Source organism: Aquarana catesbeiana, linkage group LG07 (assembly GCF_042186555.1).
Source record: "Aquarana catesbeiana isolate 2022-GZ linkage group LG07, ASM4218655v1, whole genome shotgun sequence".
NCBI lineage: Eukaryota > Metazoa > Chordata > Amphibia > Anura > Ranidae > Aquarana > Aquarana catesbeiana.
The window spans coordinates 39,329,463-39,351,877 of record NC_133330.1 but is presented as its reverse complement, the minus strand read 5'-3'; the positions used below and the strand labels follow the sequence as shown (position 1 = coordinate 39,351,877).

Sequence of the window (22,415 nt, the reverse complement as noted above, 5' to 3'; positions counted from 1 at the left end):
TCTGACCACATTAGATTGCTGTAAACCAGCCCATAGAGTTCGCAATATAAATATGCCCTAAAGGCCTAGAACAAGTAAATATGGAAGCTGCCATTGCTGACCTCTCTCTTTGAAAGTACAAGTTAAGACTTAGAACTTGTGTTCAAAACAAATTGAGTATTTTGGCAGTATTTTTGTCATTCAATTACACTGAAACTACAGGTTTCTTGACTTTCATACTAATCCAATGACTTAAGTCGTTTCAAAGACAAGGCCTTGGAGCAAGTATACAGACCAGGCTCTTTGTGTTCACTCTCATTTACTAATCTGCATACATGCTCCCGGTCAGTGATGTATTAAAGCCAAGCAATTAGTACTTCCAGGAGGAGGTCTGCAATGGAAGCCCTGTATGGTTCTCCTTCGAGAGAAGAATGCATTTGGGTGACAAGGACAGATCTTCCTTCAGCTACTTTTGCTTTTCGGAATCTCAGCCATCTTTGCTTTTCAGAGTCTTGGCTGGTAAAAGAAAAAGGTCCAGGTTTTAACTCATGACAACATGTCACATATTGCCTCAATTGTGTGGTTAGCCACAAACACAGAATGTAAAAAGATTGCCGTGTTCCCGATAAGTCAAGACATGTAGCAATATGCAACCATGTACCTAAATATAGAAGATGCGCTTCAGGACACAAAGGTCATCTGTGACTCCATTCCATCAGCATTTGATGGACTTCAAGATACTCAACATCTAATACCGCTTTCCTTTAGCAGGGAGGTCACGGACCTCTCATCAGTTTTGACATGGAACTTTAACCAGACAGATTTCACATACCTCGATAATCCTGTCATGAATCTGAAGACCGCCTTCTTTGGCAGCTGGGCCGCTGTCAACTATCTTGGACACGAAAATTCCTTCGCTGGAGGGCCCTTCCTGATTGTCCTGAAAGAAGAACATAATGTGTAAACAAGAAGTTGCTTGGATTTTTTTAATGGTAAAATTATAAAATGATCTATTGATGTATTAAGGAGTACCTTCAATTATAAGAAGGCTTTACTGTGCTACGCATTGATTTGGTTTGCAAGCTTTTTGATTGTTTTTGTACTTTCTCATCATAACCTGTATGGGGTATTTTATCTCATTGCATCCCAAGCTCTACTCCATAGAAACCATGATACAGTGGGGCAAAAAAGTATTTAGTCAGCCACCAATTGTGCAATTTCTCCCACTTAAAAAGATGAGAGAGGCCTGTAATTGTCATCATAGGTATACCTCAACTATGAGAGACAAAATGTGGAAACAAATCCAGACAATCACATAGTCTGATTTTTGAAAGAATTTATTTGCAAATTATGGTGGAAAATAAGTATTTGGTCACCTACAAACAAGCAAGATTTCTGGCTCCCACAGACCTGCATCTTCTTCTTTAAGAGGCGCCTCTGTCCTCCACTCATTACCTGTATTAATGGCACCTGTTTGAACTTGTTATCAGTATAAAAGACACCCGTCTACAACCTCAAACAGTCAAACTCCACTATGGTGAAGACCAAAGAGTTGTCAAAGGACGCCAGAAACAAAATTGCAGACCTGCACCAGGCTGGGAAGACTGAATCTGTAATAGGCAAGCAGTTTGGTGTGAAGAAATCAACTGTGGGAGCAATAATTAGAAAATGAAAGACATACAAGACCCATGATAATCTCCCTCGATCTGGGGCTCCACGCAAGATCTCACCCCGTGGGGTCAAAATGATCACAAGAACGGTAAGCAAAAATCCCAGAACCATACGAGGGGACCTAGTGAATGACCTGCAGAGAGCTGGGACCAACGTAACAAAGGCTACCATCAGTAACACACTACGCCACCAGGGACTCAGATCCTGAAGTGCCAGATGTGTCCCCCTGCTTGAGCCAATAAATGTCCGAGCCCATCTGAGGTTTGCTAGAGAGCATTTGGATGATCCAGAAGAGGATTGGGAGAATGTCATATGGTCAGATGAAACCAAAGTAGAACTGTTTGGTAGAAACACAACTTGTAGTGTTTGGAGGAGAGAGAATGCTGAGTTGCAACCAAAGAACACCATACCTACTGTGAAGCATGGGGGTGGCAACATCATGCTTTGGGGCTGTTTCTCTGCAAAGGGAACAGGACGACTGATCTGTGTACATGAAAGAATGAATGGGGCCATGTATCGTGAGATTTTGAGTGCAAACCTCCTCCCATCAGCAAGGGCATTGAAGATGAAACGTGGCTGGGTCTTTCAGCATGACAATGATCTCAAACACACCGCCCGGGCAACGAAGGAGTGGCTTCGTAAGAAGCATTTCAAGGTCCTGGAGTGACCTAGCCAATCTCCAGATCTCAACCCCATAGAAAACCTTTGGAGGGAGTTGAAAGTCCGTATTGCCCAGCGACAGCCCCAAAACATCACTGCTCTAGAGGAGATCTGCATGGAGGAATGGGCCAACATACCAGCAACAGTGTGTGACAACCTTGTGAAGACTTACAGAAACCATTTGACCTCTGTCATTGCCAACAAAGGATATATAACAAAGTATTGAGATGAACTTTTGATATTGACAAAATACTTATTTTCCACCATAACTTGCAAATAAATTCTTTCAAAAATCAGACAATGTGATTGTCTGGATTTGTTTCCACATTTTGTCTCTCATAGTTGAGGTATACATATGATGACAATTACAGGCCTCATCTTTTTCAGTGGGAGAATTTGTACAATTGGTGGCTGACTAAATACTTTTTTGCCCCAATGTATATAGTTGTGGTTGGGATATGTGATGGGATGAAACTTGTGGATACCTTTTAAGAAGCCTTATGCTGCGTACACACGAGCGGATTTTCCGGCAGAAAAATCTTGGTTGGTTTTTCCGACAGAATTCCACTCAAGCTTGGCTTGCATACACACGGTCACACAAAAGTTGGCTGAACTTTCGACCGTCAAGAACGCGGTGATGAACAACACTACGACGAGCCGAGAAAATGAAGTTCAATGCTTCTGAGCATGCGTCGAATTGTTTCGGAGCATGCATAGGAATTTTGCGGTCGGAATTGCTACAGACCGAAAAATTGAGAACATGCTCTCAATCTTTTGCTGGTTAGAATTCGGCCAGCAAAAGTCAGATGGAGCATACACATGGTCGCATTTTCCGACCAAAAGCTCTCATCGGTCTTTTGCTGGCCGAATTTCTGATCGTGTGTACGCGGCATAACTGTGCTATGCACTGATTAGGTTGGGGGGCTTTCGATTTCTTTAGTACATGCCCACCATAACCTGTATTGTTATACCGTCTTTTTGGTCCTAAGCCCTACTCCAAGGATGTTTAACCTGTGGCCCTCTGTGGGCCGTGGCCTCAAACCAGGGAAGTGGTCGGTCGGCAATCCGTTGATTGCAATCTAGGTTTGCCAACCTGCCATCCCAGAGCATCAGAGTGCAGTAAGCCAGCGCCAGCAGCGGAGGGAGCAGGAGCTACATAGGCAGTGGCTACCTCTGTAGCGCCAGCTCCTGTCCCAGGCGGAGTGATACTAAGTGCACCCCGCCTCTAGTCCTTTCCAGCAGCCAGGACAGCGATGGCAGCAGCAGCTGCGAGATGAAAAGAAGGTCAGTGTATTAAACAGCACATACATTGGGCATAATAGCTTTTACAATGGGCATATTAGGACTTATATAAAAGGGTTAACAACTAAATAGTTGCTTTCACACTGATCCGCATGTGCAGCACAGTGCACCTGCAGCTTTCCTGCGGGATAGCTGCATTGAACCAAAGACTTCTATTATATCCTGTGGGTGTGGTGCGCTTTCTGAAAGCGCACCAAAACTCCTGAATGCATGAGCTTTAGTGTGCTTTTAGAAACTGCACCACACCAGCAAGATGTAAAATAAGTCTATGGCAAAGTGCAGCTAACCTGCAGGAAAGCCGCAGGTGCACTGTGCTGCACCCGCAGGGCAGGTAAACCGCAGCACATCAGACTGAAAGCAGCCTTATAGGGGGCTCAAGACCATAAGGGCTCATTTACATTTGTGGTTTGGGGGGGGCGGTAAAACCCCATAGTTCGTTGTGGCCCTCTACCAGATACCAAATCACTTAAGTGGCCCTCACGCTTCAAGAGGTTAAGCACCCCTGCCCTATTCCACAGAAGCCATGAGTTCCATACACTGCATTGATAATGGCCAAAAACCTTGAGAAGCTGTATGCAGTTTTATAGAAACAATTAGGCTATACCTACACTATAAACAAGTAGTTCTGAATGTTGCATGGCTCCAATCACTGCCCTATAATTAGGAATAATCTTCTTATTTTTGGGAAATGAGATGGAATGAGACGTGAATATCTTCTGTTCTAAAAAGGCTTTAATGTGCTACTGACCAAAAATATTTTATATTGTTTTTGACAGAGTGTGGAATGGTTTGAACATGTGCCAGGGTCTTATCGGTGTCTGTGTCCCCGTTGGGGTGATTTCCTTCACTTTTTAAGTCAGATATTCCCAATGGGGACATTGCAATTACCCGACAGAGGTACTATACATTCTCTATCCAAAACTCCAAAACCGTTTCTCATTTTTAATTTCAGTTTCAACAAATGCAATACAAAACATGAACAACTGGGACAAGTATGTGAACCAGTGAAGTCTCTGATCTCAGAACCATCACCTATTTGTTGTACTCAGGGTGGGAAATGCAGAGTTTGCAGCTGTCCAGTCACCTTCTTTATGGCCGCCAAGCTATGGCTTGAGTACCCACTTGGGCACTCTCCTAAAGTGTACCTAAACCCAAGAACAAAAGTGTAATATACAGCTGCTTACCAATCTCCTTAGATGTGGTGGCTGCATTACTTTACTTTATTTAGGCTTTTTATCCTATATTTATACCCTGTAATTGACATACTTCTTGCCCTATAGTTAAAATGAAAACTACTGTACTGTAGCTATGGAAGGGCAGCGTTGTCATTTACATAGTTAGGTTGAAAGAAGACACAAGTCCATCTAGTTTAGGGGTCTCCAAACTTTTCAGTACATGGGTCGCATTGTGGATTTTACAAACATTTGTGGGACAAAAAAATAAAAAATCAGTTTTATAATGAGTCTACCTTACATTCATGAGTGTCCATCAAAGTCTCCCTTACATCCATGAGTGCCCATCAGAGTTTACCCTTACATTCAGGAGGGCCCACCTGGAGGACTGGGGAAGGGTTCGTGGATGGTTGGCTGGCAGTGGATGTGCCAGTCTGCGTATCAAGATGCACAGACTGGCGCATCCACTGCCACCTAGCCAGAGTATTTTTATGGGCATTTGCTGAGGACTAGATAAAATCTGTGGGCCAGATGTGGCTCGCAAGCTGTAGTTTGAAGACCCCTGATCTAGTTCAAACAAGAGAAAAAAAAATAGAAATTCTCCATATACTCAATTCTATATCCGCAGTTGATCCAGAGGAAGGAAAAACCCCAATGAAGCATGGTCCAATTTGCTCCAGCGGGGGTAAAAAATCCTTCCTGATCCCCCAGGGGCAATTAGATGTTCCCTGAAAGAACAATTTCTGGTCTTATTACCTATAGATGTTAATATCCTGTTATATTTTGTGCATTTAGGAATGCATCCAGCTATTTTATTTTTATTTTTTTAAACAATCTACCGAACTGACCAGAAGTAGTTCTTAAGGGAGTCTATGCCACAATGATGTCATGATAGGGCAGAAATTCCGATGGAAAATGTCTGATGGAGCCTACACATGGTCGGAATTTCCGACAACAAGCTCCCATCGAACATTTTCTGTCGGAAAATCCGACCGTGTGTACGGGGCATAAGGATGTTTATGTATCAGTCTTCCCAAGCATTAGACATTAGAGCCTCTCCAAGGTTTCATACCAGAGAAGAAGCTATGACAATTATGCAGCCTATGAATCCATGTCTGCCCCCACTCCTAACATAACTGACTGTCCTGCATAGTTCACATAGCTCACATGTCCCTCTTTGGACCCCAACCACCCCCCGGTCTCTTCTTCTCCATCGGGCATATGGATCTGTATATTTAATTAAAATTTTGATATTGTTTTTAAATGGTATTTTAGAGATCGTACAGACACCCATGCAATCCGGAATGTGGCATTGTACACGGGAACAAGGCCTTCATTACATGGCAACGCCTTTGAAGGAAGACACACTTTACTGTATATTCATCAGAACCAAACTTTGCATCTTTTGTAGCATATCTTCATGGAATTTCTAGTACCCAACTCTCCCAGGAAGCAGCGGTTAGGCCTAGTGCTCGCCCTAGAATTCATGGTAATTATTTTTTCCCAATCAATTTTTCTTCTTTTCTTCCTTATATCTTCTAGCACTTTTTATGGAGATCTTTATCCCCGTTTCTCACTGTCACAGCGCATCATTCGCACAGAAATCGCACCACATTCAGTACATGTACACGGGGTCGTTTATAGTCGTTTCTAGGCAGTTGAGTTTAGAGGCCTTTTTTGGAAAGCAAAAAAAAAAAATGAGTTCAGACAATGAGTTTAGAGGCATTTCAAGTGCCAAACACTTCTAAACGTGGCTAAACACAGTAACTCGCATTTAGCCGCGTTTCGTTTACAGGCGTTTCTCATTTTTGGCTATTTTGAAAAATTATATATATATATATATATATATATCCCAACCACGACACTACCTGCCTGGAGTTTGCATGTTCTCCCTGTGCCTGCGTGGGTTTCCTCCCACACTCCAAAGACATGCTGGTAGGTTAATTGGATCCTGTCTAAATTGTTCCTAGTATGTATGAATGTGAGTTAGAGACCTTAGATTGTAAGCTCCTTGAGGGTAGGGACTGTTTGAATGTACAATGTATATGTAAAGCGCTGTGTAAATTGACAGCGCTATATAAGTACCTGAAATAAAATAAATATATATATATATTTTTTTTTTTTTAAACGCACACGCGGCAAAACACAGCATGTAAAACATGTTTTAAGCGTTGGTTACTATCTGTCAAGTTAAATCGTTTAGGAAAGGTTGTAAAGACGTCCTGTGTACATGAAGCCTAATGCCCCGTACACACGGTCGGATTTTCCAACGGAAAATGTGTGATAGGACCTTGTTGTCGGAAATTCCGACCGTGTGTAGGCTCCATCACACATTTTCCATCGGATTTTCCGACACACAAAGTTTGAGAGCAGGTTATAAAATTTTCCGACAACAAAATCCGTTGTCGGAATTTCCGATCGCGTGTACGCAAATCCGACGCACAAAGTGTCACGCATGCTCAGAATAAATAAAGAGCTGAAAGCTATTGACTACTGCCCCGTTTATAGTCCCGACGTACGTGTTTTACGTCACCGCGTTCAGAATGATCGGATTTTCCGACAACTTTGTGTGATCGTGTGTATGCAAGACAAGTTTGAGCCAACATCCGTCGGAAAAAATCCTAGGATTTTGTTGTCGGAATGTCCGATCAATGTCCGACCGTGTGTACGGGGCATAACTGTTATCACCAAGAGTGAAAGTGAAAGAAAATCACAAACTTTGGGTTTCCACCAAAACAAGAAATCTAGTTCTGCTGATAACCAGGGATTTCCTCTCACTTACTGTCTGTGCCCCCATCACCCTATTTCTCTTGTTTACCATTTTTACAGAGACTTAAAGTGAAGAAAATCTAAAGTTTTGGCTTGTCACCAAAGCATGAATACAGGGGAAACCTTTTAGTGGTGACTCAGTGATAACCATGGATTCCCTCACTTTGGAAGGCTTTCCTCTCACTTCCTGTTTTGGCTATGGTACAGGAAGTGATGGTAAATATACCCAATGGGACACGGATGGCAAGAAAAAAACAGACAGGAGAGAACCCTCCCTTACTCTAGCCAAAATTAAAAAAAATTCCTTTAGTTTCACTATACAGTCAGTAAGTGATCAGCTGGTACTTCACTTTTAGGGCCAGTTCACACCACATGCAGTCCAGTGCGTTTTTTTTCTGCATCAAAAACGCATGGAAAGTAGCTTATATGGTTTTTATTGGCATAGTTCACACCAGTGCTTGCAGTTCCAGTGCGTTCCAGTTCCAGAAAAAAAGTAGAACATGCTGCATTTTTTCTGCACTGGACTGTACTGGAACGCTGTACAATGCATCAAAAACGCACTGGAACGCACCTAAATGCACCAAAAACACACTGCAACACACTTGTCCTTATTTAAGGTTAAGAAAAAAGAGGAGGGGGGAGCACTGGACTGCATCAAAAACGCATGCAACACACTTGTCCTTAGTTAAGGTTAAGAAAAAAGAGGGGGGGGGAGCACTGGACTGCATCAAAAAACGCATCAAAAACACACTGGAACGCATCAAAAACGCGCATGCAGAAAAGCACCTGGAACGCATCCGGACTGCGTTTCTATGGTGTGAACTGGCACTAACTCATTATGCCTGGAATTTTCTGACATATGTAAAAAAAAAAAAAAAAAATTATTAAACGGTGTCGCATATTAATTCAGTTGTGTTTAATTCAGTACAAGTTCCAACTGTAATAAGGAGCACTTTCCTCATAATGGGGTGCCGTGAAGTGGCTCTGCAGCTTACGCATGTTTTTGCAAATGTGTGCAAACAAAACCCATTTTTAACGCAACTTTAACTGTTAGACAGGATAATTCGGTTGTTTGCAGGCTGGTTGGTGAGTTAAGCTGGGAATTTGGTTTTGTTTGACATGCGTTGCCTTTCCATGTGCTCCTTTCTGCGGAGGCCAGTTATACTTTGAGGGCAGTGGTCATTTGTTTGTACTGTTGGAATACTGGTGAGGGGACGCGGTAGGCACCTTTGCTGCCATTGTGCTATATGCTGGGTGTCCAGTGCGCCCCTGTGCCCTCAAGGAGGGATGGGTTCCCTTCAGGCTCACCTGTCCTCTATCTATCCATTATTATGCATGTGCTTCCACTGTGGAGACTCTCAAAAATCAATAGAGTTAGGACTGCAGATAATACTGGGGTGCCATGAAGTGGCTTTGCAGCTTACACATGTATTTGCAAATGTGTGCAAACGAAACCCATTTTTAATGCAAACTGTTAGACGGGATAATTTTGTTGTTTACAGGCTGGTTGGTGAGTTGAGCTGGGAGTTTTTCTTTGGTTTTGTTTGCTATGCGTCGCCCTTCCATGTACTCCTTGCTGCGGAGGCCAGTTAAAGGTGGGGGCAGTGGCCATTTTTGTTTGTACTTTCCTTATACTGTTCAGTTAATCGATTTTCATGAGGTTAAAAAAATAAAATAAAATAAAAAAAATTATAAAAAATAAACCACAGCACAACTTGAGCAACAAGCACAGCAAATGTTCCAAGATGCTCAATTGCCGTATCTGCGATTTGGTCTTAAATGGACTGAGAGTGGGTGAAAAACGACCCAGTTTTCCTTAGATATGATTGGAACATTGAAACACAATCTCAGATCATCCGATGATGGGATTAAAAGGTGACTCTACTTTAGTGAACAGCTTTTCTATTTAAAGAAATTACGGATTTAATAGCAGAATAGAAAGAAAGTGATAAATTGATGCTGTAAAGCCATAATTACAAGGGACATGCAGCCGACGTCTAGTTTTTAATTTGAAATCTGCCATTTGTACTAATAGATGATCCAATTATACGTTTGTGAGATGTGTGTAAAAGGCAACCTGGACTGTCAAGATCAAAAGCCTTATTTTTAATTATCATTGCCCTCAGGAGAACAACGAAAAGTCAAATATACGTGTCAAAATCCTTCCTTTCCCTTATAATTGTACTTGTTTGGAACCCATCCGCTGGTTACACAGACTCTGCTGAAGGGGAGATCAGTGTTCAGGCACAGCGCTGACTGGTCATGTGACCGCGCCAAAGGCAGTTTGAGGTGGAAGATTCACAGGGCAGAGGAAGACATCTGACATCTGTCTTTTTCTTTTTACATTTGCCCGAAGGGTAATTATTATTAAAAAGTCACAAAATATGGAAAACATTCATAGAGAGAAGAGCCAACACTATTTTTACAGTCCGGAATAATTTTTTGATAATAAGCTTTGTTCACATAAGATACAGTCAACACATTTCGGGGTACTATGCAAACTTCATCAGGGCTATAATATAACTACAAATTCAATGATCTATTAAATATTGGTTGTTTACTGCTATAGGATAGACCTATATTGTAGTTGTCATTATGTTGACAATACTAACGAAGGTCCCACTTATTATATCATGTGTGTGTGTGTGTGTGTGTGTGACAGCACTGGACCAATTAAACCAAAGTTTGGTATTGATGGATATATTTGTGGAGTCGGTCTTCCTTCCAGGGATTTTAACTAAAGATAACATTTTTTTGTTGCCTTGAATAGAGTGGAGAGGGATTGGATTAACTATCAGGTTTTGTGTATGCTGTCTGTGCCCCCATTAGGGAGATTCACCCTCTCTATTTGTCCTGTTGTATCTGTATCACCAAAAGTGAAAGTAAAAGAAAAGCTCAAATTTTGGGTTGTCCCCAGAAGAGTAATAGAGGGGAAATCATTCAATGGGGACACTAGTTCTGATGACCTGGGGGGCTCTGGGGGATTCCCTTAATTTGCAGCAATTTCATCTCACTTCCTGTTTTGGCTATGGGACAGGAAGTGATGCTAAATCTCCCCAGTGGGACACAGATGGCAAAAAAAAAAAACTGACAGAGCAAAAAACGCTCCCTTACTTTATCCAAATAAAAAAACGTTGCCTATAGTTCTACTTTAAAGGGTATCCTCCTGGATTTCTCTCTTCTCCTCCAGCGCTGACAGAATGGGCTAGGCAGATTCTGATTGGCCAGTGCCCTCAATGTGATGGTGCTGACCAATTAGAATGCCTCCTATCTGTACACATACAGAGGAATGAATAGGAAATTAAGCCCCAGGGAGTTTAAATCCCCGAACCTGTGAAGAAACATCACGGTGTCTGAAAGCGGGGGATCACAGGACTCCGGGACAGCTGTACCGTGGGGGATGGGTATCAGTGTAAGTTCACCTTAAAGATTTTCTGTAAAGGTGAATTTACACTTAAAAGTGGTTCTAAAGGCAGATTTTTTAAAAATGTTTTTATCCTAATGCATTCTATGCATTAAGATAAAAAACCTTCTGTGTGCAGCAGCCCTCCTTAACCCTGCTTATACTTACCTGAGCCCCATCTTGATCCAGCGATGTTGCATTAGAGCCTCAGCTCTCTGGAACTCTCCCTCCTGATTGGCTTAGACCAGCAGCAGGTGCCATTGGCTCCTGCTGCTGTCAATCAAACTCAATGATCCAATAAGAAGTGAGAGGGGTTGGGGCTGAGCCACGGCTCTGTGTCTGAATGGACACACAGAACAGCGTCTCGGCTCTGTTGCCCCCATAGCAAGCTGCTTGCTGTGGTTGCACTCTGCAAGAGGGAGGGGCCAGGAGCGCCGGCGAGGGACCCAAGAATAGGAGGATCTGGGTTGGTCTGTACAAAACAATTACATAGAGCAAGTAGGTATGACATGTTTGTTATTTAAAAAAAAAACAACAAGACTTTAATATCATGTTAATGTCCAATGGAAGGGCCAATGGCAATAGATTCTATTCCCTTGCAGACTAGGCAATTCCCCGAAACCTGTTGGCTATATCTGTTACCTTTAATAAACTTCTCAAATAAACCCTCGAGTGGGAAAATCCTTTGTTACTGGGTGCTCTTCTATAACCATCCATTTGTTATGTCCTAGCCTGACGAAGGGAGTCATTTAGAAAACTCAAAAGGTGGGATGTGCCCACTAAAAAAGGCATTCTATATCTAATTGAGTCACATATTCTGAACTAGGGATCTAGAACTCTGCTTCTGATCAGCAAAATATGGAGGCAGACAATAATGACATCCTGCTGAAAATGTAATGGTCTGGCAGTCATACCCGACTCCAGTACTTTCAAAGTCACAAGCAAAGAACAAATATGCAGCCAGTGAAGGCACAGAAAAATGAGAACTCCTTATTCAGATACTTGTTAGGGTTCAGGAAGGATTTAGGTCATTAGATTAGTTCAACAACCAGACAACAAGCATTTTCAGAAGCAGAGATCTGCAATGGTAGTCCTCTGACAGCATTGGTCCTCACACAACTTAAACTATAGCCAAAATCCAACAAAGGCTGATTACTAGTTATGTTAGAATGGTTGGCTAAGGCTGTCTGCAGTCACCCATAGATATAAAGATAGTCAGCTGTTATCAGAAGGCCTGGGTGAACATTATCCCATGTATAAGGGTGCCTTTAAGGTAGTAGGCACATGGGACAGCCATTTTAAAGCTTGAAGCATCGCCTTCCTAGAAAGTAGTGACACTGGCAAGACAAAGGTGCATTTTTATGACTATTCTCTTCATGAGTAAAAGTGAGTTAATAGTTAACCCCCATGTCTGTTATTTTTACTGAGCCACTTAAGCTTAAGAGGGGAGACAAAAAATTCCATGTTGACTCTCACCAAGGACAAACCTGAGAACTGTTGAATGGTAATACCCAATGATAAGCAGGATTTTTCTGTCTTGACATACCAGTGGCCCAATGGCCCTGCAACTGCAAACTAAACAGCACTTAAGGCATGCTAAAGTTACATACGATAATACTGACTGATAAGCCACTTTACCATGCTTTAAGCCTGATGTGGACCTAGCATCAGATATGTGTTTTTATTTTCTATTCAATAGATTATTATTGTGTTTTTTCATGTTACATAACTTTGGTTAACCACAGGGACAGGAAAAGAATGGGCATCAGGCAAAAATATGATCACTACCCAAATGCTTCATTACCCAAAGTCACGATGTAGCCACATTGGTCTAATCATCAATATAAGTGGTACGTTAGTTGGGTGACCCAACTGCCAGGTCATTGTCATCTTGGTAAGTACCAGAAGGTACCAATGAATATAGATCTTAGACTTAGAACAAGAAAAAAATAAAGGTGGAGGAGAGGCAAAGAAATTATTGCGTGAGGGGTGAAAAGGGGTACCAGGGGAAGGGGGGAGAAGGGACCTCGGGACTGAACCCCCCCCCCCCGAATGCCTGGAACTTTCAGGGAATAATTCAACTAGAGTGTGTCAAATAGTCAATAAAGAGTGATCAAAATCCTGTAGGAGTGTGTTATCCACGGGTCCCAAACATTTTGTAAGCTTTTCAGTCACCTATTGGGGCCACCATTTTAGGGCCAGTCATTTTATTCTTGACTTGGGAATGTTATGTTTTGAACGGACCATCAGATATATGTTTTTATTTTTGGTGAATGCTGGCTAATGTGTTAAAGGCCCCCAAAGATAAGTCCAATTTCAGACAAATTAAATTCAAGCAGTGGGTGGACCTGCAAGAACCATCTGGCTCAGTAGTGGGCTGCTGGGTGGTGACCTGCAAAGACCACCAGGCAAACTAATTGTATTCAGGTAGTCATAGGGACCACAACAGCCTGAATACAATACCCAGAAAGGGAGATACTTCCATCTGTTAGCCTGGATATGGGGAATCAACTGATCGGAAATCAAGCCACGATGGTCTTAAGGTATTTACTACCACTCACAGGAGTTCCCCTGATGATGCCTTCATCTGCTTTTCTATCCAAATATATTTTGTTCTCCTATTAAAATCCCTTTACTGCCTGGTAGCTTTGCAAGAAAGAAAAACAAGGTGGTACCTCAGTAATGGTAGAAGGAATGGTAAACAGAAAACAAAGGCTGAGAGCTCTACTAGTGGGCATCATGTTTAGGCTTGGTGTTGTCAGTGGGATAAAAGGATCACTAGTAAGACGTAACCTGTCCTTCACAGAAACAGCCTGACAAGAGAAAAACCATGCTATAGTTTCTAATGGCAAAGCTCTTCAAAACCCCAACTACAATCTATGAACAATCTGCAGTTGGGAGGGCTCTTAATATGCAAATTAATGAATCTCAAAATAGACAAGATAAAGGGATTGTTGTCCATAGCTCAGTTTGGGATTTGGGAAGTGGTGTGCTGTGCCCACCGATGTCACTGACAGAATAAATATGTGAGTGGCTAGATGCAGGTCCTGATATTTTTACATGTGTATGGCTTAAAGAGGAACTTTAACTGGCTATCCAAAAAGTAAAGGTCAGCAGATACAAATACATACTTCAGTCCAAGGAGTCCAGGGCTGTCTTCCTAGAACCTGAAGTATTTAGTGCTGTTTTTGTTCCCTTGCTGCCATCTTGGTTTCTGAAACCAGCTGTGACTTTCTGACCATTTACAGTCATACCCCTACTGTGCATGCGTGAGATCCCCTGACAGGGGTTGACTGTCCTAAAGCCTCTTGGGATGTGTGATGTTTATTCCAGGAGGCTGCAGGCAGAGGGGGTCAGACCAAGGACTTCGTCATCCTTGTCTAGGTGAGGATTGAGGATGTGGAAACAAGTACCTGCTTATAAAGGTGCTTGCTATTCCAGAAAAATGTTCAAATGTGTAAAAGGGAAGGTTAGGATAACGGCACGTGTTATTCATGATATATATATGATGTGTATATTATTCAGCAACTTTTATATTTGAGTTATTTACTACACTATAAGAGCTCTCCTGCCTCCCTCTTTTTTTGTCTGGTGGACACCCCAAGGTTCTACCACCAACCATTTTGTGGCTGAACCCCCCAGACCCCCTTGGCCTCGATTTTAATTTTATAGTGAAACTATTTAATGTAATTGTTTTACAGTATCTCACAAAAGTGAGTACACCCCTCACATTTTTGTAAATATTTTATTATATCTTTTCATGTGACAACACTGAAGAAATGACATTTTGCTACAATGTAAAGTAGGCAGTGCACAGCTTGTATAACAGTGTAAATTTACTGTCCCCTCAAAATAACTTAACACACAGCCATTAATGTCTAAACCGCTGGCAACAAAAGTGAGTACACCCCTAAGTGAAAATGTCCAAATTGGGCCCAATTAGCCATTTTCCCTCCCCGGTGTCATGTGACTCGTTAGTGTTACAAGGTCTCAGGTGTGAATGGGGAGCAGGTGTGTTAAATTTGGTGTTATCGCTCTAACTCTCTCATACTGGTCACTGGAAGTTCAACATGGCACCTCATAGCAAAGAACTCTCTGAGGATCTGAAAAAAAGAATTGTTGCTCTACATAAAGATGGCCTAGGCTATAAGAAGATTACCAAGACCCTGAAACTGAGCTGTAGCACGGTGGCCAAGACCATACAGCGGTTTAACAGGACAGGTTCCACTCAGAATAGGCCTCGCCATGGTCGACCAAAGAAGTTGATGCTCGCCATCATATCCAGAAATTGTCTTTGGGAAATAGACATAAGAGTGCTGCCAGCATTGCTGCAGAGGTTGAAGGGGTGGGGGGGTCAGCCTGTCAGTGCTCAGACCATACTCTGCACACTGCATCAAATTGGTCTGCATGGCTGTCGTCCCAGAAGGAAGCCTCTTCTAAAGATGATGCACAAGAAAGCCAGCAAACATTTTGCTGAAGACAAGCAGACCAAGGACATTGATTACTGGAACCATGTCCTGTGGTCTGATGAGACCAAGATAAACATATTTGGTTCAAATGGTGTCAAGCGTGTGCGGCGGCGACCAGGTGAGGAGTACAAAGACAAGTGTGTCTTGCCTACAGTCAAGTATGGTGGTGGGAGTGTCATGGTCGGGGGCTGCATGAGTGCTGCCGGCACTGGGGAGCTACAGTTCATTGAGGGAACCATGAATGCCAACATGTACTGTGACATACTGAAGCAGAGCATGAATCCCTCCCTTTGGAGACTGGGCCGCAGGGCAGTATTCCAACATGATAACGACCCCAAACACACCTCCAAGGTGACCACTGCCTTACTAAAGAAGCTGAGGGTAAAGGTGATGGACTGGCAAAGCATGTCTCCAGACCTAAACCCTATTGAGCCTCTGTGGGGCATCCTCAAACGGAAGGTTGAGGAGCGCAAGGTCTCAAACATCCACCAACTCTGTGATGCCATCATGGAGGAGTGGAAGAGGACTCCAGTGGCAACCTGTGAAGCTAAGGTGAATTCCAGACCCAAGACGGTTAAGGCAGTGATGGAAAATAATGGTGGCCATACAAAATATTGACACTTTGGGCTCAATTTAGATATTTTCACTTAGGCGTCTACTCACTTTTGTTGCCAGCGGTTTAGACATTAATGGCTGTGTGTTGAGTTATTTTGAGGGGACAGCAAATTTACACTGTTATACAAGCTGTACACTCACTACTTTACATTGTAGCAAACTGTCATTTCTTCAGTGTTGTCACATGAAAAGATAGAATAAAATATTTACAAAAATGTGAAGGGTGTACTCACTTTTGTGAGATACTGTATTTGACTCATTCATTACATCATAAGGGCTCTCCTGTCTCCCTCTTTTCTTGTTCACTGGGCACTCCATGTTTCCCCAAGGGCCTACCACCAACCTTTTTGTAGCTGAACCCCTTGGATCCCCTTGGACCACCAGATCCCAAATGTCCTTCTCATCGGGTGGTACCCGCACATCACTTTCCTGTGAAATGTTACTTGCGGCCCAAACTATACTTCCCGACACCCTCATCTACTATTCACAGTGCACTGGACTATTACCAGTGAAGGACAAGTCAGATCCCCCTACTGTTGTCTTCTAGACTTTTCACTACTGCCAATTCTTGCCAATTCCCTCTCGCACCAGTCCCACTGTTATTCCCTGGTGAAGAGGGGAAGGGCTCAGAGGTGTTAGGCAGGAACAGCCAATTCAAACATGGTGACAACACTGTAAACAGTAAAGCCGCTGCTCAAAAGCCATAGCTGTCCTCCACACCTCTTCCAAGCTCAGATGCTAGCCCAGATCATTGGGCTGTGCATATGGAGAAATCCAGTAACTCGAGACAGCTGCACTCTGAAAAAGTAATCCACTTTATTGATACAGTGTCATGCTCAAAAACAGCACTTAATCAATGTGTGGGCTGAAGGAAAAGGTCAACGGGTTTCTCACCAACTCATCACTTACTCATGACTGGACCAGTCATTAGAAAGCACTGAGATGGTGTGAAACACGTTGACCTTTTCCTTCAGCCCACACATTGATTAAGTGCTGTTTTTGAGCATGACACTGTATCAATAAAGTGGACGATTTTTTCAGAGTGCAGCCATCCACATTTCTGGATTCTCTATATGGTGACAACGCTGTCACAGCCCTAAAGAGTTTGCATAGCATGGGTGGAATTAGTTAGAATAACAGGTAAATTCTAAGGCAAAATTTTGTGGTCATAATTCTGCATCGTCAGCCATCCAGAGGAAGCAGCTCTGACACTTTCACAGCCAGGATCAGCAGGTAGTTAATAAATACACTACAGTTTTCATTAGAATGACTGTTTTTGTTACTTTTATTTAGTCTCTGGTAGATTTCCCTGCTTGTGCCCTTTGCCAGTAAAAATCTTTCAGACCGCAGTCAACCTCCACTCTTTAAAACCAAAGATTTGCCCCACCGTCCTGTGTGGTGACCAGATCAGGAAGTAAGGATAGCGGCCCCCAATGGGGATATAGGCAGCAATAAAACCTTGACACAAGTTTTCCCACTTTTTAAAAAATAAAAAATGGCCAGGGTTCCACTTTAGGAGAAGTGGTACATGCAAAAATAAAAATGAAGCCACAAGTAAACCGCTATTCGTTGTGTCCATTTACGAGTACACTTTCTGCTTGACTTAGACTTCCCCTTTAAAACACTATGAACGAGCAAAATGACTAACCTTCCAGAACAGATTTTTTTATTTAATCCGCATTCTCCCACCTACACGGCTGTGATGCTGTTGACACTTTAAATCCGAGAGACCACAGTGACGCAACATAAGTCACAGGGAAGAAGTCTATAAACTTTCTACTCCCAGACCTGGTGGTATCAGAGGTTTGCTGGTAAAAATGCAGCCAATTAATATTCATATTTTTTTTTTTACATTTTTCCTGTCTTTTGCCAGTTAAGAAGCTTGGCAGCTGTGTGAGGGTTTGGTGAATAGCAAATTCATGCAGAAACATTTTTTTGGCATAGGAGATACACGTTCCCACACAGAAATACCTTTATTCAAATAACGGAACAGAAGCCCAGTGTGAGAGCAAAGCCGAGCTGTGCCGCTCCTAACGGCCCTCGGTTAGCTATATAAACCTGAGCTTAAAAATAGAGAAAGGCATATTTGATATTGTTCAGCCAGGAACAATGTCAATAATAAAGACTATGTAAACCCTGACAATCAATTTCCATTTTTTGGCCCCTTTTTGTTTAATATACCATGGAAAGTGCTTTGTTACAGTATATATGTTTGAGAAATGCGAAAAAATCTATGGATCCTGCCAGAAATCATGTCAGCTGATAACTTCTCATGCTCGCTCTGTCTGTGCTACATTGTTATCAGTTAGGTTGTTTCAGGGCTTTTTTTCAATGAGAACGCAGTTCCGGCACCTCCAGCACTGAATGTACTGTAAGTAATGGCTAGGGGTGCTGGAGAGTCTACTGATGCTGGCTCCTGGAGGATCTATTGTTGCTGGAGGGGGTCTATTTTTGTATGGTGGTCTATTGTTGCTGGTGGGGGATCTATTGTTGCTGAGGGAAACCCTGTACAACCACTTTTACCTACAGGTAAGCCTATATTAAGGCTTACCTGTAGGTGCTTGAAATATCTCCTAAACCTCCATGGTTTAGGAGATATTTACTAAAAAGGCGAGCGCCGATGACTACGGCGCATGCGCCCTTTGGAAAGTGCCGTTTCAATTAGGGGTCAACTGGCGGCTCCCACGTGCATGCACAGGAGTGATGTCATGTGGCTCCGGCCAGTCACAGAGCCGGAGTTTGCGGCCCCGGAAGGAAGAGGGGCGAAGATGGAAGCTCCCTGCTCGTGGGGACAACGGCGACAGTGCCGGCTTCTGTGTCAGATGACACATAATGGGCTACTATGCGATGCTTTACCTTTGCAGGGAAATAAAGAGGAAGTAAAACCCACCAGGGAGTGCCCATGCCAGCTGGGTAAGTGCTTCATGACCACTCTGAATAAGGGGGTCATGCAGATATGGTAAGCCTGCATCCTGATATCATTCTGCGTACCGGTGGATGCTGCTGACACTTTTGACACATTTACCCTGAAAATGCACTCACATAAAGATAAAAGCAATCACTTCTGGCATGTGGTGACGTCAGCAGGAGTCTCCACCCAACATGTTTCGTCATTCAAGGACATCTGAGTAAGAAACTATTATATTCTGCTGAGCAAGAAACTGTTATATTCTGCACAATTAAAGGGATCTTTTTGCTCTCAATGATATATTCTTTTTTGGATCTTTTTTTTATTTGGATTTGTTTAGACATTTTCTCACATGCACTTTTTGTACTTGTGTTAATAACTTTATGATATTGTTTATTTTTGCACGTCTGTCTTTATAGCACAACATAGTTATTTCTTCCTGTCCACTGCCTAGTGCAGCTTAACCGCTCCCTGACCGCCCCATAGCAGACTTACTGCTACAGGCTGTCCGTTCTGTGCAGAATCACATATATACATGATTCTGCACTTCCGGGTTGTGGGCGCGAGCTCCCGCCGGCGGCGTCTCGCTCCCGCTGTGATTTTACACAGCGGGAGCTGATCAGTGGGTCCCGTGGACCTAATGTCCACTGGGACCCACCGATCGTTCGTTACACTGACAGAATGCCAATCTGCCTATGTAAACAAGGCAGATTGTCATGCTGTGAGTACAGAAGACATGGATCCTGTGTTTCTGTAAAGCAGGGATACCAATCCATGTCTTCCACTAGTAAAAGCACCTCCCCCACTACACTATAACATTAGTTAGGCACACAGATTACCCTTTGATCGCCCCTGATGTTAACCCCTTCCCAGCCAGTGTCATTAGTACAGTGACAGTGCATATTTTTAGCACTGATCACTGTATTAGTGTTACTGGTCCCCCAAAAAAGTGTCAAAAGTGTCAGTTAGATGTCCAATTTGTCCGGCGAAATGTATAGCAGTCCCGCTATAAGTCGCTGATTCCCGCCATTACTAGTAAAAAAGACAAATAAATAAATATATCCTATAGTTTTGTAGACGCTATAACTTTTGCGAAAACCAATCAATATGCGCTTATTGGGATTTTTTTACCAAAAATATGTAGCAGAATACATATTGGCCTAAACTGATGAAGAAATTAGATGTTTTACATTTTTTTTTTTATTAGATGTATTTTAGATGAGAAAGTAAAAATATTATGTTTTTTTTTTCAAAATAGTTGGTCTTCTTTTGTTTATAGCGCAAAAACTAAAAAACGCAGAGGTGATCAAATACCACTAAAAGTAAGCTGTGGGGAAAAAGGGACATCAATTTTATTTGTGTACAGCATTACACGACCGCGCAATTGTCAGTTAAAATAACGCAGTGGCCTGGTCATAAAGGGGGGTACATTTTTCGAAGTTCAAGTGGTTAAGGAGGTCTAAATACACAAGTCAATTGCAACTTCCATTTTTTTTTTAGCTTGACAGGCTAAAGTAGACTTTTTCTGAACCTATCCCAGCACTCACTCGCTCAGAGTATCCATCCGCCTTCCCTTTCAGCAGCAGCAATGTTCTGAGCGAGTGCGCTGGCAGTAGATCCCGCCACGGTCAGATACACAGAGGGACGACATAGAGAATGGAGCTCTGTTATCGGCGGTGACTGCGGCTAAATAAAGCAATAGAAAATCTCCTGTGTTCTGCGGGTCCCTTCCCCGACCATGAATAGCAGGCAGTCTCCCCCAGACACCAATGTGCCCTGTGTTCCCCCCCCTCCCCGGCTTCAGACGCTCCCCCCCCCCCCCCCCCCCATTGCTCAACAGGAAAACGAAAACACATTTTAACAATTAACATACCACACATGACCGTCCACCAATAATATTAAATCCCAGCGATCCAGATTCTCGGTGGAGCACCAGAGTCAATGCGGTCGTCTCTTCTCCCTACAATGCACAGGTAAAAGAATTCAGCATGTCACACAGAGAGCCTTGTGTACGCTCAGCGAGCGGCGTTAAGCGCTGGGTAAATATACATGGCCAAGAAAGCAAATAATAAAAACCAAGAAAAGCTCTTACCCGCCCGAGCTGAAATCCCACTTCTGCCATCAATAACAATCATTTTTACACGGAAAGAAGCATGTGTTGGTTTATTACTTACAGCAAACTTCATTTAAAGAGTACCTGTCACGTATATATAATGGTGGTCACCTGGGGAGCTGGATCAGTCTTTCAGCAAGGTTTTTCTTTTCAACATACAGGACTTTATTCTTTAAACTAAAATAAGGCCTCATGCACACTGAATGTTTTTAGCTATCGCTCCTAGACACCTTTCCTCCTGGCAGCGGTGTTTTGGCAGAAAAAAACGCTTGTAAATGCCTGAATGGGCTCAAATCACACTGCACTAAACTGCATGTGAATTGCACAGGATGCAATGCTCTTGGTGATTCATAAACGATTCTTAGTGTGAGCCTAGGCTTACAAGTGTTTGACACAAATCAGCCCATGGTGCAGCTTCTGACCATTGTGCCTTGCTACAATGTTACAATATATAGTCTGGGGGGAGAAATGCTTCAGGCTCCGTTCATACTAGGGTTGCACCGATATTAGTATCGGTGCCGATACCAAGTATTTGCACAAGTATCGGTACTCATGCAAATGCACCGATACCTGAAACCGATACTTTCAGGCTCAGTTCTTTGAGCTGTCAGTGGGTCTCCCCTGTTGACAGCTGAAGTGTTAAAGAAGTCTGGTACAGTGGAACCTCGGATTACGAGCATAATCCGTTCCAGGGGTATGCTTGTAATCCAAAGTACTCGCATATCAAAGTGAGTTTTCCCATTGAAGTCAATGGAAATGAAAATAATTTGTTCCGCATTGACTTCAATGGGATGCAATACCGCATGCGGCCAGAGGCGTGGGGCGCCGGAGAGCCTCGGAAATGGCCGTAAAGGCCCGAGGGAGACTTCGGCGGACCTCGGCAAACCTCGGAAAGACTCCGTTCACAAGCCTTTCCGAGGTTTGCCGAGGTCTGCCGAACTGTCCTCGGGCCTTTTCAGTCATTTCCGAACGCCGACGATCGCCAACTTTCGGCTCTGCTCAGCTCCGGCGCCCCCCCACCTCAGGCCAGAAGCAGTACTGCACACCGCTTTTGGCCTGAATCCTGCTTGTTTTGGGAGACAACACTCGCAAACTGAGTTAGGAATTTTAGAAATACAGTGCTCGGTTTGCAAAACGCTCGTTAACAGCGTTACTCGCAAACCGAGATTCCACTGTAATTGGAGCTGTGAAAAAAAAAATTTGCTCAGGGCTGAAACACTAAAATAAAAAGAAACATTGTTTCTTTTTGTATCTTTCTGTTTCTTCATCTGCAGATCAAAGGGATGAAGAAATGTTCCTCTGCTTAACCCCCTATTAACCCTTAATTTACTCTAATCAGCCTTAATTAAATCCC

The 22,415-nt window shown here is 43.0% G+C and overlaps 1 protein-coding gene across 2 annotated transcripts in view; it reads right to left on the bottom strand.

The window, feature by feature from the left end:
* Positions 1-22,415, bottom strand: part of PDZRN3 (PDZ domain containing ring finger 3) — a 344,632-nt gene that overhangs the window by 290,211 nt on the left and 32,006 nt on the right. The window contains exons 2-3 of one of the 2 annotated variants that reach the window (XM_073592023.1): positions 20,822-20,908; positions 812-919 (exon numbers count right to left, since the gene is read on the bottom strand). In XM_073592023.1, the coding sequence (XP_073448124.1) occupies positions 812-919; positions 20,822-20,908 (195 nt within the window). The remainder of the gene's footprint in view (positions 1-811; positions 920-20,821; positions 20,909-22,415) is intronic. The other variant, XM_073592024.1, reaches the window with a different exon arrangement.